Genomic DNA, 15,502 nt, shown 5'->3' on the forward strand with positions numbered 1-15,502 from the left:
GCAGAGATGTATGCAGTGACATGTACAATTTATATAAACATAAAATATTAGCCGGCTATAAAGTGGTACACAAGGACAGTGAAACAACATAAGGATTATGGCAAGAAATGGTATTTAAATACAAATAAAGTGAGTAAATACCAATCAAGTAACAGCAGTCAATTAATATACAATAGGCTAAAATAAACAGCGATCTAACGCAATTTCTCCATATTTTTCCTTTTTAAGTCCCATATTCAGTGATTGAGTCTGTAGGCTTTGTAGTATAACATTAAAATTTGTATTTCTAATATCATCTGCATTAAAAACATTACAGTTATTGTGTAGTATTCACTATGGGACTGAGCTTTCAAATTAAATTTAGTCAGAGAACCTACATCTGCCATTTTACTTCATTTACTTTATCCTCCTCCTTATACTGACACAAGTAGAGGGTTTTATATCCAGTAGAATTGTTGCAAAAAACTAAGTTGATAAATTCTTGAAAACATTCCAACTACTTTAAATGACTTAACAGCTTTAATAAGAAATCAAAATTTAGAAGATCCTCAGTAGTAAAACCATTGTGTGGGTTTTAGTAGCTTTATACTTCTACATGCACTGTGCAGAGATGGCAGCTAGCAGTCATAAGGGATGAGCTTAATAGCTTTAACCCTGTTTAAATTTAAATATACTTCATAGCAAAATGTCTCCTGTTAACCAGACTTAACCATTAAGTATGCAAGATACTATAAAACCTATACATGAAAACAATGAAATAAAATCATATCCCTAACAGATTAGAAGCTATTCTAGGTCCCGAATAACAATAGCATTGGAAACTGTAAGCCAGAAACCTCATTTCTTTAAGGCAAGCATACAGTTGTGCTGGCAGTTGTAACAGCAGGTTAAGCCTATGGGATGTACTTATTGTGGTACAGGGTTTGATTCTCTCAGCGTTCATTTGTCTAGTGTGTGACCTTGAGCAAGTTACTTAACTTGACATTGTTCCCAGGTTACCACTGAAAAGTGACTGTGTGTGTTCAATGGGAATACCTGTTTAACAAACAGATATTATTAATAAGTGTTTTAAAAATAAATAAAATAAACAGTGCTATATATGGGCAGACTGAAGTGAAAATAAGAACTAAAAAAGTCATCTTGTAGCAGTTTAGAATAAGTAGTGATTATGCCCCCATGAAAATATATTGCCCTAGTGAACAAATGCTTTGATGCAAGAAAAGCCTCTGTCTTCACAACTGCAATAAAGTTCTGGAAGCATATTAACCAATATAGTGAGGCATATTAACCATATAGCAAGTCAGAAAATCCTTGTCATGACTCATGGTCAAAAACAAGTAATTCCTGCTAGAATATTTTGTGTCAATGACTGGCCAAAGCTATGACTTGTGGCCAACTTTCAATAATGCGGAACTAATGAACATTATCTGTACAGTTAAAAATAATTCAAATATGGGCATTGATAGGGTTCCAGGATAGTTGGTGACTGTTCTGGTGCATGATATTGGTGAACCATAATTAGAGCTACTTAGCTGCTCTGTATTGGAAGATTACATTCTAGACATGTGGAAAATATCTCAAATTTATTCCATCTTCAGGTCTAGCAATACAAGGATATTATGTAATTATTGATCCAAACACCTTGCATATTTTTTTTATCAAACCACCAAAACGTAAATCTGAAGGACATGCGGATGCAAAATCTTTACCACAATAAAATCTCCATCATGGGGATATAATAAAATCCACCAGTTTATTTCTAAGTTTACACACTGTTAAGCATTTAACCACCAGACCTGGTCCATTGGAATATTACTTAAAGTGCCAATGCACTCTGCTATCAATATAAGTAAATATTTCTCAGTGAGAATTACTCTGCAATGGAACTGATTCACATCAAAAGTAGGATGCAACAAAATACATATGTCATTTAATTTTGTGATCGATGAGTATATGGTTGAACAAAGTATGTAGGGGGACATTGGGTATCAAACTCTTAGATGGTAAATGCCATGATCTTCCATTCAGTCTGCAAAATTTAAGACCTAACACAGACAAAATTATGCAGCAGAAAAATATTAAAAACTGTTCCATACTTTTCCTAATAGATGCTCTAGACCAGTGGTACACAACGTCCAGCCCTGGGGCCTCGGCGCAACAAATTTTTAAAAAAGTGAAAAAATGATATGCCTTACTCCAGTCACGCAAACTTTCCAGCATGTGCTTACTTACCTAATTGCCTACAGTTACACACACCTCTAATTTTAGCTGGAGAAGTAACTATTCTTTGTTGTTTATAACTTGTAGTCTGTAAACAGTAGTAACTTTCTGCAAGAGTTTGTAATAAGTCATGGCTTCAAGCCAAAATAAAGTTAAATGCAAAGTTGATGTAGAAAACAGGCAATTTCATGACTGCTGTCTTAAGTAAAAATGCCATTCACCTGTACCTATTGTTAACCCATAATGACTTACTTTGCTTTGAGGTGGCCCGCAGATCCATTAAAAATTTAATAAGTGGCCATCCCCACAAAAAGGTTGTGCACCACTGCTCTAGATTGAAAGATGGATGCAGGTAATTTACATAATGCATTTTTCATAGACCTCAAAGCCTTTTGATTCTGTAAATCACACATTTCATTGTCAGGAGCAATAGAGCATGAAAGCTATCTGAAGAATCTATCAGCTGCTTCACATGCTATTTTTCAGCGCAGCCTTGGCTATAAATATTCAAAGTGTTTTTCCTCCTGCAACTACATGTCCAGCTCCCCCACATCTCTTCCATTTTTTACCATTTTTTTAATTCCTTGCTGTATTGTTTAGAAATTGAAAAACTAATCAACCCATCACTAAATCTGACCATTGTCTAGCATGAATGAACACCAGCAGCCTGAATTAATTAGTTGAAAACAACTTGAAATTAAATTAAGACAAAAGGCATTCAGTATGAATCATCTCTTAGATCGCTTTTTTTTTTTTTTTTCCTGGCACACAATTAATCTCAACAATATACCCACTGAAGCAGAAACAATTTTCATATACACGAGAATCTGCCTGGATTTGAAAATGGTGGTGTCAAACTAGCATATATTTTGACTACCTTGTCAAGTACATCCAGTGATTTTAGTTACTTATACAGCTGTCGGTTGTGTGGCTGATCAGTGCTGAACCACTCTAAATAGGTCAATGAGCTTCACTTCAGTTTGGCAGGTTATTCCTGTTTTATCTTCTGCCATTAAGTTGTCACTTTTAACTGCTGTTCCCGGTGGTTTGTTTCATCCATTGTAAACTGACCTAGCTACTTTTGAACTAGACTGCTTACTGTATCCTGTACACCTTTCTCCCTGTATGGCTTTAGATGTGATTGGGAACAACAGTTAACTTTGGACTGAGACCATGATGCTGGCCATTGCACTATTTGCCATCTGATTGGTGATAAACAATGGTGATACTGCTGGATTGATTTGGAAACTGGATTTAAAACCAAATGCCTGAAGATGTATTATTTCATGTTCGAATATAACTCTGAAGGAATGAAATGAACTAGCAAATTAATTTATTGCTGTCTAGTTACCTTTTGAGTTTAGTAAATTATTTTGGAGAATGAATTCATTGTTGTACTCACCGATCCTTGTTCATCATATAGAAAGGGAAAGGGAAGCTGGCAGCAATCTTCTCAAAATCCTCCTGTGAAATATAGTCATCTTGATCATGGTCATAATTCTTAAATACAGACTGAAAAAAGGTGGAAAGAATATAAGATTTTTACATACAGAAAAACAGAAAAGAGATGTTTATCCTAACAGTAGACCCTAGATTTAGGGTGTGATATAAACATGTATTTGGCACACACTGTAGATATTGATATCTTTGGTGCATCAGTCCAGATAAAATACCCTTAACCTGACATACATATACTATATGCTAAAATAAAAGTTCACACACAGCAAACACAAAACATTGACAAACAATCCTAAAACACTGTACTCTACAAAAAAAAAAAAATCCCTAAACCCAAATCTGCATATAGCTTAAAACTAAAAGTAAAATACAAAGCATAAAGAAAAATACAAACCACGTGTTTGCAGTCCACTTCAATGTAAACAAAAATAAATTAACACACTGTAGATGTGCCTGCTCTATAGGAAGATCATTTTTTATTCCTTGAACGTTAGGTGCCTGAGTGACAAAAAAACAAGGAACAGAATGCCAATGACTGTTTTCCATAGGAAATAACTGCTAGTGCAGTTTCTTAGGATACTCAGGCAGTGATCCCTACTTGTGGGAGATTTCTCCCTTCTACATATATTATCCAATTACAGAGATAATATAAGTATGTTCGGGAGTGAGGGCTTGCCCCAAACATGGGGGGGTTAAGGGGGGAATTAAAACAACAATACATATTATTTGAGTTGTTGCCCTTTTGGGTTGACAGCATTCGTTTTCAGACTTTTAGGTCCCAAGTTTTTTGTCTGTCAAGGTTTACCAGTAGAACATGTACATGACCCCCCCCCCCCCAAGAGAAAACAACACTGTTCACCTAAATTAATTCTCTAGAAATCAAATTCAATATTAAAAAATTAAAAAAATACATACATACATATACATACATGGTAGCACAGTTTTGACCACCTGTGAACATATTTAATTCATGCATTTAATTCATGCTAAATTTGTAAGAAAATTAATTGGTGGTAGAGTTCATAGGTAGGTTCTAGGCTATTGGCCCTAGGACCTATATAAGCCTAGCAAAAAGGTACACTGGCTTTCGCCACCCAAGAAAATTAAAAAAGTTGGTCAAATTATGTTACAGTTGAATTTCAGGAGGTAACATAATTCGGGACGTCATCTCTTTCGACGTGGCTGTGCAACCCTGGGGTTAGTTTATTTAAGTTCCACAGATGTGAAGTAGCAGATCTTGCTGATCTCAAAGTTAACACAGTGGTTTACAATTGTGAACACTTTACTTACATAGTTTTTATTCACAGTAATGTTTTTTTTGCAAATGAGGTTGTTTGATATTATTTTTAGTTGATCAGCTCTCTTCTTTGAAAATGGATTATGTACTCATATGTAGAAACTGCATACTGCAGTTATGTTTCATAAAACCCAATAGCACAAGTTGCCAAAGTACTACTACAAGATATGTAAATCAGATTTTACAGTTTCTAACTTGTAAAACAAATATGAATGGGACAGATTATTGAAATTAAATGCAAAAAAAAATGTAAATAGTGCCCAAGCTCCAATTTAGCATAAAGCTAAGGATGAAATTTTATCTGAAAACATCATGTTAAATGGAAATATACACTCTTTCAGTTTTATGAGATTATATCACTGTAGCTGACATGCATGACTGGCTTACAAACATATGTCTGCTTTGCTCAGTTTGATGCTCCTTTACTTCAGCGTGCTGGTTCAGGTTGGCATTTGTTTGCAGTTCTTCTGCTCACTTCTTTGAGGAGTGAAATGTACTTATTCACTTATTTGCAAAATCTGTACTGTCCAAGAACAGTGCATTTGGAGAAAGAGCAATGCCTGTCAGTGCTCACTCTTTTTCTGAGCTGAAGCAACCTCAGACTGAGAGCAATAAAGTTTTCAGGGTAATGAGGGGCTTGGGCGAATATTATGAGAATATGTGTACTTAAGTTGTGATTAATTTATGAGGTGCTGAAATTGGACAAATATTATGTGAGGATATTAGTATCCATCATATGTAATAGTGCCTGTATGAACATGCTAAAACCTTGATCTACAGAGGCAGTCTATGCAGTGAAATTCAAGAGCTCAGTCATTCTACTTTTAAACTTTGTCTCCATGAACACGGGACTTAAGACTATTTACACTGGTTTAGAATGTCTATATATAACTAAGTAATGGAATAGCGCATGTAAATCATTGGGCCTATGAAGTTTAGCAACAGCTCCACCTATATGTGGGAAATGGTTCTGCTTGTACCAAGCTTTGTTCTGTCTTACTTTGGGGTCAGGAAGGACTGCATGTATTGGTGGTGGTGATGTTTATGGAGTCAGCCCATGTGAAGCCCAGGAATGACTTAACCAAAGCTTTTCTGTTAAGCTTTAACTGTTCTTTTGCAAAGTAGTAACACAGCATTTCCCTCCTCTGTGTTTTTGGATTTAATAGTACATGCATGACAAATCTTACTGGTCGTGCATATAGGTTCACAGGTGATTACTAGGCTAATGGCCCAAAAACCCTTACAAGCCTAGCCATGTTTATCTCAAGTCTCCCAGTTTACTAATAGCTAGGTGAACTAGGTTCACAGAGGTATGAGCCTATGCTATGCTATGTTATCTAATACCGACTGCCTCTGCCTATGAACAACATGGCACAACCCTAGGAGTAAATTTACGAATACCCATCCATTGATCCAGGCTGCACCTGAAAAGAGGGTTAGGGAAGGGCTTTGCTTTATGTGAACTGTTTCAGAGAAGAGGTAGCCTCTGAGACATGCATCTATCTCTCCAACGTGATTTATTCCTGTCAGAGGATAGGTTAAGGTCCTTGGACTGAGTGGCCCTCATGCAGTTAGATTTACAAATGTGCAACATTTCCATTAGGGCTGGGTCAAATATGGACTTGTAAGCCAGACACAGATTACCCCTAAGTAGTCTGTATGAGACAAAATACAGTGACAAGGCTTTCTATCTTTCCATACAGAATTTATCTATCATACCATGTATCTTCCTGGTGAGAAACCTCAGGGGTCACTACATCTGTTGCAGATGTCTGGTGAGGTACATGCAAAAGGGTTCACTGCATTAAATCATTGGTTTGATGAGGGCAGAGTACAATAGAATTACAACGTCTTTTGATCTGGAAGCCATGCCCTTACTTATGGGTTGTGCCACATAGAAGGACTTCCTCACTACAGTGGACACATGGAGGTTGAAGTTTAGATTACTGTTAACCTGTGTACCCAGATCATGTACCACTGGGTCCACTCTTAGGGGTGCTGTCTATAATATAATTAGCTGGGGTATTTGCTTTCCCAAAGGGCATAATTATGCATTTTTTTAATTTAGTTTCAATCCATGGCTTTGGCATCAATTGTTTATCTGTGTTAATCCTTTCTGCAGTATACCAGTGCTGTTTGGGGATTTAATGATTGCCCCTAATTTGCAGTCACCCACGAACTTGGTCAACCAAAGGCCATTGACCTCTGAGAAATATATTTCAAACAGGAGAGGGCCAACCACAGAACCTTGTGGTACTCCACTGGTAACTGGCCTCTTGCCAGTGGAGAATTCACCTGCTTTAACAGTATGTGTCCTGTCAGTGAGCCAATTGGCTATCCACCTAGTGTCGCAGGGGTTTATGCCTCATTGAGAGAGTTTCTCTGTAATACCTTATACCTCATCCATGGCCTTTGTGACCTTCTCAAAGACGTCAGCCAGATTCAACAGACAGGATCTACCCTTAACAAATCCAGACTGGGTAGTGTCGAGAGTCTGGAGATTACCTTTGTCTGTGTTGATAAAGGTCCATGATGATTCTTTCCATGACCTTACAGATGATACTAGTCAGGCTTTTGTGCCTATAGTTCTCTGGGTCAGTTGATGGACCATCTTTGTGCAGAGGGATAACTGTTGCTGACTTCTTTTTTGCCAGAACATAGCCTGTCTGCAGGCTGAGGTTAAACATGGATGTATCATGTTTTAAGTTATTTAAAAGGCAACCTGGGATGTTGTCTGGGCCCACAGAAGCTGTATTTTTAGCCTTAGAGAGCGCAGAGATGACCTACTGCCCTGAGATAGTAGGGTGAGGAATGGTGTCAGGTATACTTTATATCTAACATACAGGTGGTGCTTTAAGAGACCGCCATTGGGAGGTGTTTTCAGTGATTATGCAATAGGGTCAAAGGTTGTTGGATTACTCCAGGAATAGATAATCAGGTTTGTGAATCTCATTACCTGTTCTTGGTATAGTGGGTATCCCTAACACTTGAGATGTTGACATACCTGTTTGGTAGTGTAGGGAGTTGTCAAACCCGTGGTATGATATCATTCTGGAGGGTAACAGACTTTGAATTTATTATGTGGATAGCACTGAGGAAGTCCTTCTCAATACTATCCTGGATGTTTTGGACTCTGGGTGAATATACACATATAATTCTATATACACAGACACACAAACATGCATAATAAACACATTCATACTAACAGAGCACAACACACATCAGATATTTGACACCCCCTTGAAATTTTGTTGAACTGTGTGTGCGTTTACATTTCAGTGTTCCATGGGTGTGTGACTGTAAATATGTAAAGTCATGCTGGTGTGGGATTAGGAAGTGCAAAAGGTTTTAAAATCACTTCATGGGTAGTACAGGAGGATTCACTTTTTTTTTTGGGTCATGCATTATTTTTTTTTTAAGTTGGAAGATTCACAGTCACACTTCCCATAACTATGGCAGTGCAGAAAACAGTGTGCAAATAGTATTTCTTCTGCTTCTTGTCCTCAGCACCTTAGGATTAAACTCCCATGCTTACATAACGTAATTGTTTCAACAAATATACCAACTACTGAAACAATAAGAATCCTATAAAACATCTTTTAAAATGTGCAGAATATTTATTTTTCCAGAATGTTTGTCATTGATCATGTGCCACATTAATCACGTTGTGTATTGTTTCTAGCATGATAACTCTGAAAAAGGTGAATTTGTAAAAATGCCAGCAAGCTTAATGGAAGCATACATATGACAGGAACACAAGACAGTCAAGGACAGACTACTAATACTAACATTTTCTAAGGAAAATATTCTGCAATGGACTGTGAAGAACTGCTCAGAGATCTCCAAAAATGGAAATGTGAGCAAAGTATAAAAAAATGGAGACCCATACCATAAAGGAAAATGCATACTCAGTGATTTGGGGGGGGGGGGTAGGGGGCAGACGACAATTACAAGGTGGCTAGACTGCAGAAAGGGTAGGAGTAGAAACATACGGCAATGCTACCACTACATCTTTTTTCAGTCTCGCCTAAAGAGGTAGAAGGCAAGATGATACAGCAGTCTGAAATATTGATGGGAGGGATAGGGTGAAAAAGTTTAAGACAGAATGTTACTGCTCCTACCATTAAAGTCAAAGCTGTCAACATTATAACCCAATATGGAGAGGATGGGCTCAGCTGCACTTCATGTATCTAGGTTCATAGATTAGTATTAGGCTTACTGCCTTTGTGGGCCATTTTAAGCTTGGCTAATTAACTCGTGTAAGAATCAAACCTTGCACTTTGTGTATGTAAGGTAAACATCTTAACCATTATGCCAAGCTCCCAACCTCCCAAGCCTTATCCAAAATCATATCTAGAAATCCCATATCCAGAAACAAACAATATTAAGCAACAATCCTGACAATATGCATTTATTTTATTTATCCTTTGTTGACTGGATTAGTCCCACTAGGCTAGTTGCCTTATTTGGCCAGGGCATCAGGGAATGTCTTCCTACTCTTTTTGATAGATGCCTTGACATCCTTTGCATCCACCTGAGCTACCACCAACTCCGGTAGATGTGGTCTCGATTTAATGTCTCATCTGAAGGACAACACACTCAGGAGTGCAGCAAGCCCCTTGTGCTTCTGTCTGGTGTGGGATACAAACCCACCACCTTCTGCACCAAAGGCAAGTGTGCTACCTGTTGCATCTCTAACAGTGCTTGTCATGCTATCAGTTCTGCTAAATGTACTCACAAAAAGAACTGAATGTACAGGGTGGAGGGGGCACCTACTAATTTAGATTTAAGAAAACCAGAGACTGAAAATGCCTATTAACTGTTTAACTGATAATATTAATGTGCACTGCTTCCGAAACAAATCAGCTGTTTGTGGTGGCTAGGTAGTAAGTCCAAAATGAGTATTAATTCAATGCGTTTCTCTTGCATTAGTTACCCTGCTAGGGTGTGAACAGTAGTAATGTGATCATTGCATGTCTGTTCTAAAGCTTGTTGCTATAAAAAGATGACTACACACAACTTTAGGAACATGATAGAACCCAACTTTTACTAAAGTTGCAAGACGTTTAATGTAACAGTCAGTTAAACATTACACTGCAGCAATACGGGAAAATGTTTTATACTTGTTTAATAAAACTTACGTCAACCATCTTCTGGACATGCTTGCTGATGGTCTTGGGATCAGGTTTGGGAGCCACTTCCGATGCCCAATCAGCAACGACTGCAGGTTTTGAAGGAGTCGTAGGCTATCAGGATGGTTTCAGACATAGAAAATGACACAAATAATTACATTCATTACAGTCCTGTTTACAAAAGTAAAAAGTATTGTTTTAAAATTCTTAGAATGGAATGTTGATGCACATGAATGATGTATGTATACATGTATGGGCTGGACCACTCATGTTCAGGCACCCAGATCAGAATTTATAGAAGCTGCATATATTTATAACACAGTATAATAATCTGTAGAAAAAACAAACAAAAAATGGATATGATTTTATCTAGACTAGATGCTGATGGTATTAAACCTAAATGCAAACAACACTGACAAACTGTCTCAAAAATGGCAGAATATATCTAGATGCATTTTCTGATCTGAAATCAGCAAAAAGCTGACACTGTAGAGACCTTATAAAAAGCATGGACATATGGGAGCAGGCATGAGAAAATGTAACTTGTAGATTGAATTTCTAGAAAACAATTGCTAGATAAAGTATGGTGCTTAGCTGATGTTTTAAGTTAAATATTCACTATGCTAATAAGATGCTAACATGGCAGTGTCTCATTTTTTGGAACTTTTTTTATATGTTTGTTGAGAAGGTAAGCCCCTGGACAGAAGTGTCCATTTTCTAGGGTGACCCAAGAACACTGTCTGTTTAAATGACTTGCTCAGAGTAGGCAAGCTGAGGTAGAATGAATCAAACCCTGTATTCTGTGCTCCAGAAAGCAGCTTGTTAACAGTTTATAAAAAGATCAGAGGCTTAATCCTCTGCACTAACTTAGCGATGTTGGGAAGTAATCTCCTACATTTTGTTGTCCAAACCTGACGCAGATGCAACTCTCTGTGGCCAACTCACTACAAGTCAACTTGATGGTAAATACAAGAAACCATTTTGTGCAGGTGGAAAGCATGTGGAGGACTTTGTCATCATACCTCCATTACTTAAATAGACTGACTACTTGACCACACAACTGCAAAGAAAAAGGAAACATCACAGACACTGCCAGCATGCACACACAATTAAGAAAGGGGGTGATTCTGTAAGTTAAAGCCATCTTGCCAAAATCACTAAGTTCAAACCCCTTATTTTTATTGCCACCTGTGTCTAAGTGTTTTTAAACATATTGTTATGTGCACGAAGGTGTTTACTTTTGCTATAGTTCTTCTGGCATTTTGTCATCCCTTATAATGCTGAACAAGTTATATTATTAATACATTAGTGAGACTATACCTAACCATATCACAGTTATGAAAAACTTCTCTCTTAGTGATACCAAATTTATTCTGTATATTCACAATTCATCAACGATTTATGAGACAGTCATCAATAACACAGGTCTGATTTCTGCTTATAAATGTTGGGCCTAGAAGAATAGAATTTATCATCACATTAAGACCCCTTGGTCCAAATAGAAACCTATGTGGTCCTGCAACAAATAGATTTGCTTTCTATCCATATCTTCTGAATTCATCTACTCTATTTTATAGAAATAAGGGTGGTGGGGAGGATGTACTGAACTAAAGCATGTCTATTTTTCAGAATAAAAAACTTAAATGTATAAAATATAATTTTTTTGTACTAAAATATTCGGCAGAACTGTAAAAAATGTACAGCACAATGTGCAGCATTCTGTAGAACTGCATTAGGCCTTTGAGAATGAAAATGTTTCCAAGCACAGACAGAGACACATACCAGATCACTGTTGCTTTTTTTTTCCCCACTTCCTTTCAAAGACTATTGCCATACATGGACAGCAGCTTTCTCCAAAGCTAAGTGACTGTGCAAGCAGAAAGTTTGCATTTACATTCTGAATCAAACATGAAATAAGAATCCAGGATTTGCCTTCTGGAGTCTACAGAGGACTGTTTGGACAGAGAACTCATGTTTGGAATTCATTACATGTTCATCTCTTAAAGTTACAGACTGACAGAACACATCTTTAGGTTATAATAGATGAAAATAGTTCTAGATAGTATTTTTCTAAATGTCCTCTGTCTTTATAAATCATTTACTTCCTGTTTTACTGTTCAAGTATTTACTTGATACATTTCTAGTTTTACAAAGCACATTGCTTAATTTTATTTCTTTCAAGCACAGAAAGTTGTTATTCAATTTTAAAAACTTGGGGATGGTGGTTTATTTATAAATATAAAAGGGTAATCTGTAAACCTGGTGAATTATTCCAAAGTCTTGGTCCGGCGTCGGTTGCTGTCGCTTCTTCCCTGACGTCAGTGCGCCAGGGGTATATAAGAGGCATCCAACGCCATTTTCTTCAGTTTTTCTTGCCCCAGATGTCAGGTGCCCCCCCAGTAGGTGGTCAATACATATTGCCAATAAAACATGTAAAGAAAATACAAAGAATACCTTCAGTTACAAGCAAATACACCACAAAGGTTGTATCAGACAGAAAGGTATAGAAAAGTTCAGCTAGTTCAGAGGGGATGGAGGGAAGGTAACCTGGACTGCAGCAGTGTGAACACTCGAACATCTACATCTATGGTAGGTACAAAACTGTACTATGTTCATCGTGTTACACTGCTGCAGTCATCACACTTGGGTTGAATCCCAAAGCTAAGGATGGATGGTGGAGTTAAACAGGGTTTGAAGAAGCTAGTAGGCCTTGTAGAACTGCAGTGGCAAAGCCAGCTCTAGTCTTAGAGTATAGAGGTAAGTGATAGTGTTTGGTGACTGTGTGCACTGAACTCCAAGTTGCAGCTTCCAAAATATCCTTGGTTGGTACCTCCCTGAGAAAGGCTGCTGATGTAGCTGTAGCCCTGGTGGAGTGGGACCTAATGCTAGCAGGTACCAGTTTCCCATGATGTGTGTAGCAGAAACGTATACAATGTCCTATCCATTTTGAAATGGTCTGTTTTGAGATAGCTTTTCCTTGTGATCCTGCAGCATAGGGTACAAAGACCTGGTCAGATTTTCTGAAAACCTTAGTTTTATCCAAGTAGTAACATAATTGCCTGTGAATGTCCAAAGAGTGCAGGAGTATTTCTCCTTTGTTCTGGGGGTTTGGGAAAAAGGTGGGTAAATGAATGGTTTGGTTTAGGGCCACACTGGATACCACCTTTGGCATAAAGGAAGGGTTAGTTCGTAGAGCGACTCTGTCTTGATGAAAAATGAGGAAAGGCTCCACTGCCATTAGGGCCTGTAGCTCTGAGACTCTTCTATCTGAAGTTATTGCTAGTAGCAGGGCAATTTTCCATGATAGAAACTTTAAATCAGCTGAAATAGCTGGTACAAAGGGCGGCAGTGTAAGCTTTTCCAGAACAAAGTTGAGATCTCAAGTTGGTGTTGGTGCTCTCCTGGGCGGTCTTATGTTCTTAGCCCCTCTGAGGTACTGTCTTAGGAGTGGATGTGAAAATAAAGGAGGATCCGTGTTTTAGTGAGCTGAAATCGCTGAGGCGTGGATCTTAATAGATGAAAAAGAAAGTCCTTTGTGCAACATCTCAGTTAAATATTGTAGAATCTGAGGAATGTTTGGAACAAGGGGATTTTGGCCTTTAGCCTGGTTCCAGGCACAAAATCTTTTCCATTTGTCTGAATAGGTTTTCCTAGTGCTGGGCCTCCTGGCCTCCAGAATGACATCCATAACAGCTTTAGACAGAGGTGTTGGCTGGTTGTTTAGATAATTTGCCATGCAGCCAGATTTAAAGTCTTGAGCTGGCTGTGTAGAATCTGATTGTTTTGCTGAGTGAGCAGGTGAGGAATTTGGGGTAAAATCCATGGTGGGCCGTGGGCCATGTTCCTTAGTAATGGATACCAGTGCTGGCGTGGCCAGTCTGGAGCAATGAGTATCATTTGTGGCCTCTTTAATCTGACTTTCAGCAGCACCTTTGCTAGAAGAGGCAGTGAAGGAAAGGCATACACTGTTAATGTTTTCCAACTGAATGAGAGGGCGTCCACTTTCTAAGCTAGTGGGTGGGATGTCCTTGTGCAAAATTTTCGAAGTTGGTAGTTTTGGGGGTTGGCAAACAGATCTATGTCTGTGCGTCCCCATTTTTGAGTTATCATTGCAAATACTTGTGGATCTAGTTTCCACTCGTGGGGATCCATGATGTTTCTGCTTAGGTCGTCTGCCAATGTGTTTTTCTTTCCTGGCAGGAATTGTGCTTGTAGTTGAACTTGGTAAGTCAGTGTTGTGTTCCACAAGGTCATTGCTTGCCTGCATAGGGGGTAGGAGTGTGTGGCCCCTTGCTTGTTTATGTACCACATTACTGTGGTATTGTCCATCTTTATTAGGAGCTGTCCTGGATGTAAGAGGTCCTTGAATGCTGTTAGGGCATTCTGTACAGCTAGCATTTCTTTTTGATTGATATGCAGATGCCTTTGATCTGTATCCCATTTGCCCTGAATGCACTGTCCTGCCATGTGTGCTCCCCAGGCATAGTCCGATGCATCTGTTGTTATAGTCTGCCTGGCTGTGGGTAAGGTAAAAGGCTGACCCTTGTTGAGGTGACATGCCTGTGCCCACCATAGAAACTCCTGTTGAAGGCAGGGAATGAGTGGTATCATTGTTTCCAAGCTGTGGCTGTGCTGAGTCCATACGCTTTTCAGGTACCATTGTAATTTCCTCATATGCAGTTTTGCAAATGGTATTAGGAGTATTCAAGATGCCATGAATCCTAAGGCCAGCAGATTTTTTCTTGCAGGGAGTTGGGTCTTTGTTGCCATCATTTTGAAGTATTGAGTCAGCTGTTGTTGCTTGTCTGGTGTGAGATAAGCCATCTGGGCCATTGTATTCAAGCTGGCACCCAGGAATATTATGTTCTGTGAGGGCACTAGTTTTGATTTCTTTTCGTTTACTGTGTACCCTAGGCAACTTAAAAGGTGTTTGACAAACGCCAGATGCTTTAAAAGAATGTCCTTGCTTTCTGCTTGAATAAGGCAGTTGTCCAGGTATGGGTATATTTGAATTCCTCTTTGTCTGCAGTATGCAATTTCTGGTGCCAGGCATTTTGTGAAGACCCTGGGCGCAGTAGATAAGCCAAAGGGCAGTGCAGAGAATTGATAATGTGTTGAACCTGCAATAAAACGGAGGTATCTTCTGCAATTTTGTCTGATAGGGACATGCAGGTATGCCTCCTTGAGATCCAACATTACTAGCCAAGCCTTCTTGCCCAACATGGGAAGAAGCTGCTGTAGTGTTAGCATCTTGAATTTGGGTACTTGCAGATAAGTGTTTAGAATTGAAAGGTCCAGAATGGGTCTCCAGGCTTTGTCCTTTCTGGGGACTAGAAAGAGTCTTGAGTAAAATCCTTGTCCTTGCTCCTGTGTAGGTACCTGTTGAATGTCTCTC

General features: G+C 38.5%; 1 protein-coding gene across 2 annotated transcripts in view; it reads right to left on the reverse strand.

The window, feature by feature from the left end:
- LOC122794170 (RAS guanyl-releasing protein 1-like) overlaps nucleotides 1–15,502 on the reverse strand; it is a 463,558-nt gene that overhangs the window by 227,195 nt on the left and 220,861 nt on the right. For both annotated transcript variants that reach the window (XM_044062374.1, XM_044062373.1), the window contains 2 exons: nucleotides 10,117–10,221; nucleotides 3,623–3,732 (listed from right to left, as the gene is read on the reverse strand). In XM_044062374.1, the coding sequence (XP_043918309.1) occupies nucleotides 3,623–3,732; nucleotides 10,117–10,221 (215 nt within the window). The remainder of the gene's footprint in view (nucleotides 1–3,622; nucleotides 3,733–10,116; nucleotides 10,222–15,502) is intronic.

The sequence above is a fragment of the Protopterus annectens genome, chromosome 2.part1 (assembly GCF_019279795.1).
Source record: "Protopterus annectens isolate FY-2018-M chromosome 2.part1, PAN1.0, whole genome shotgun sequence".
NCBI lineage: Eukaryota > Metazoa > Chordata > Ceratodontiformes > Protopteridae > Protopterus > Protopterus annectens.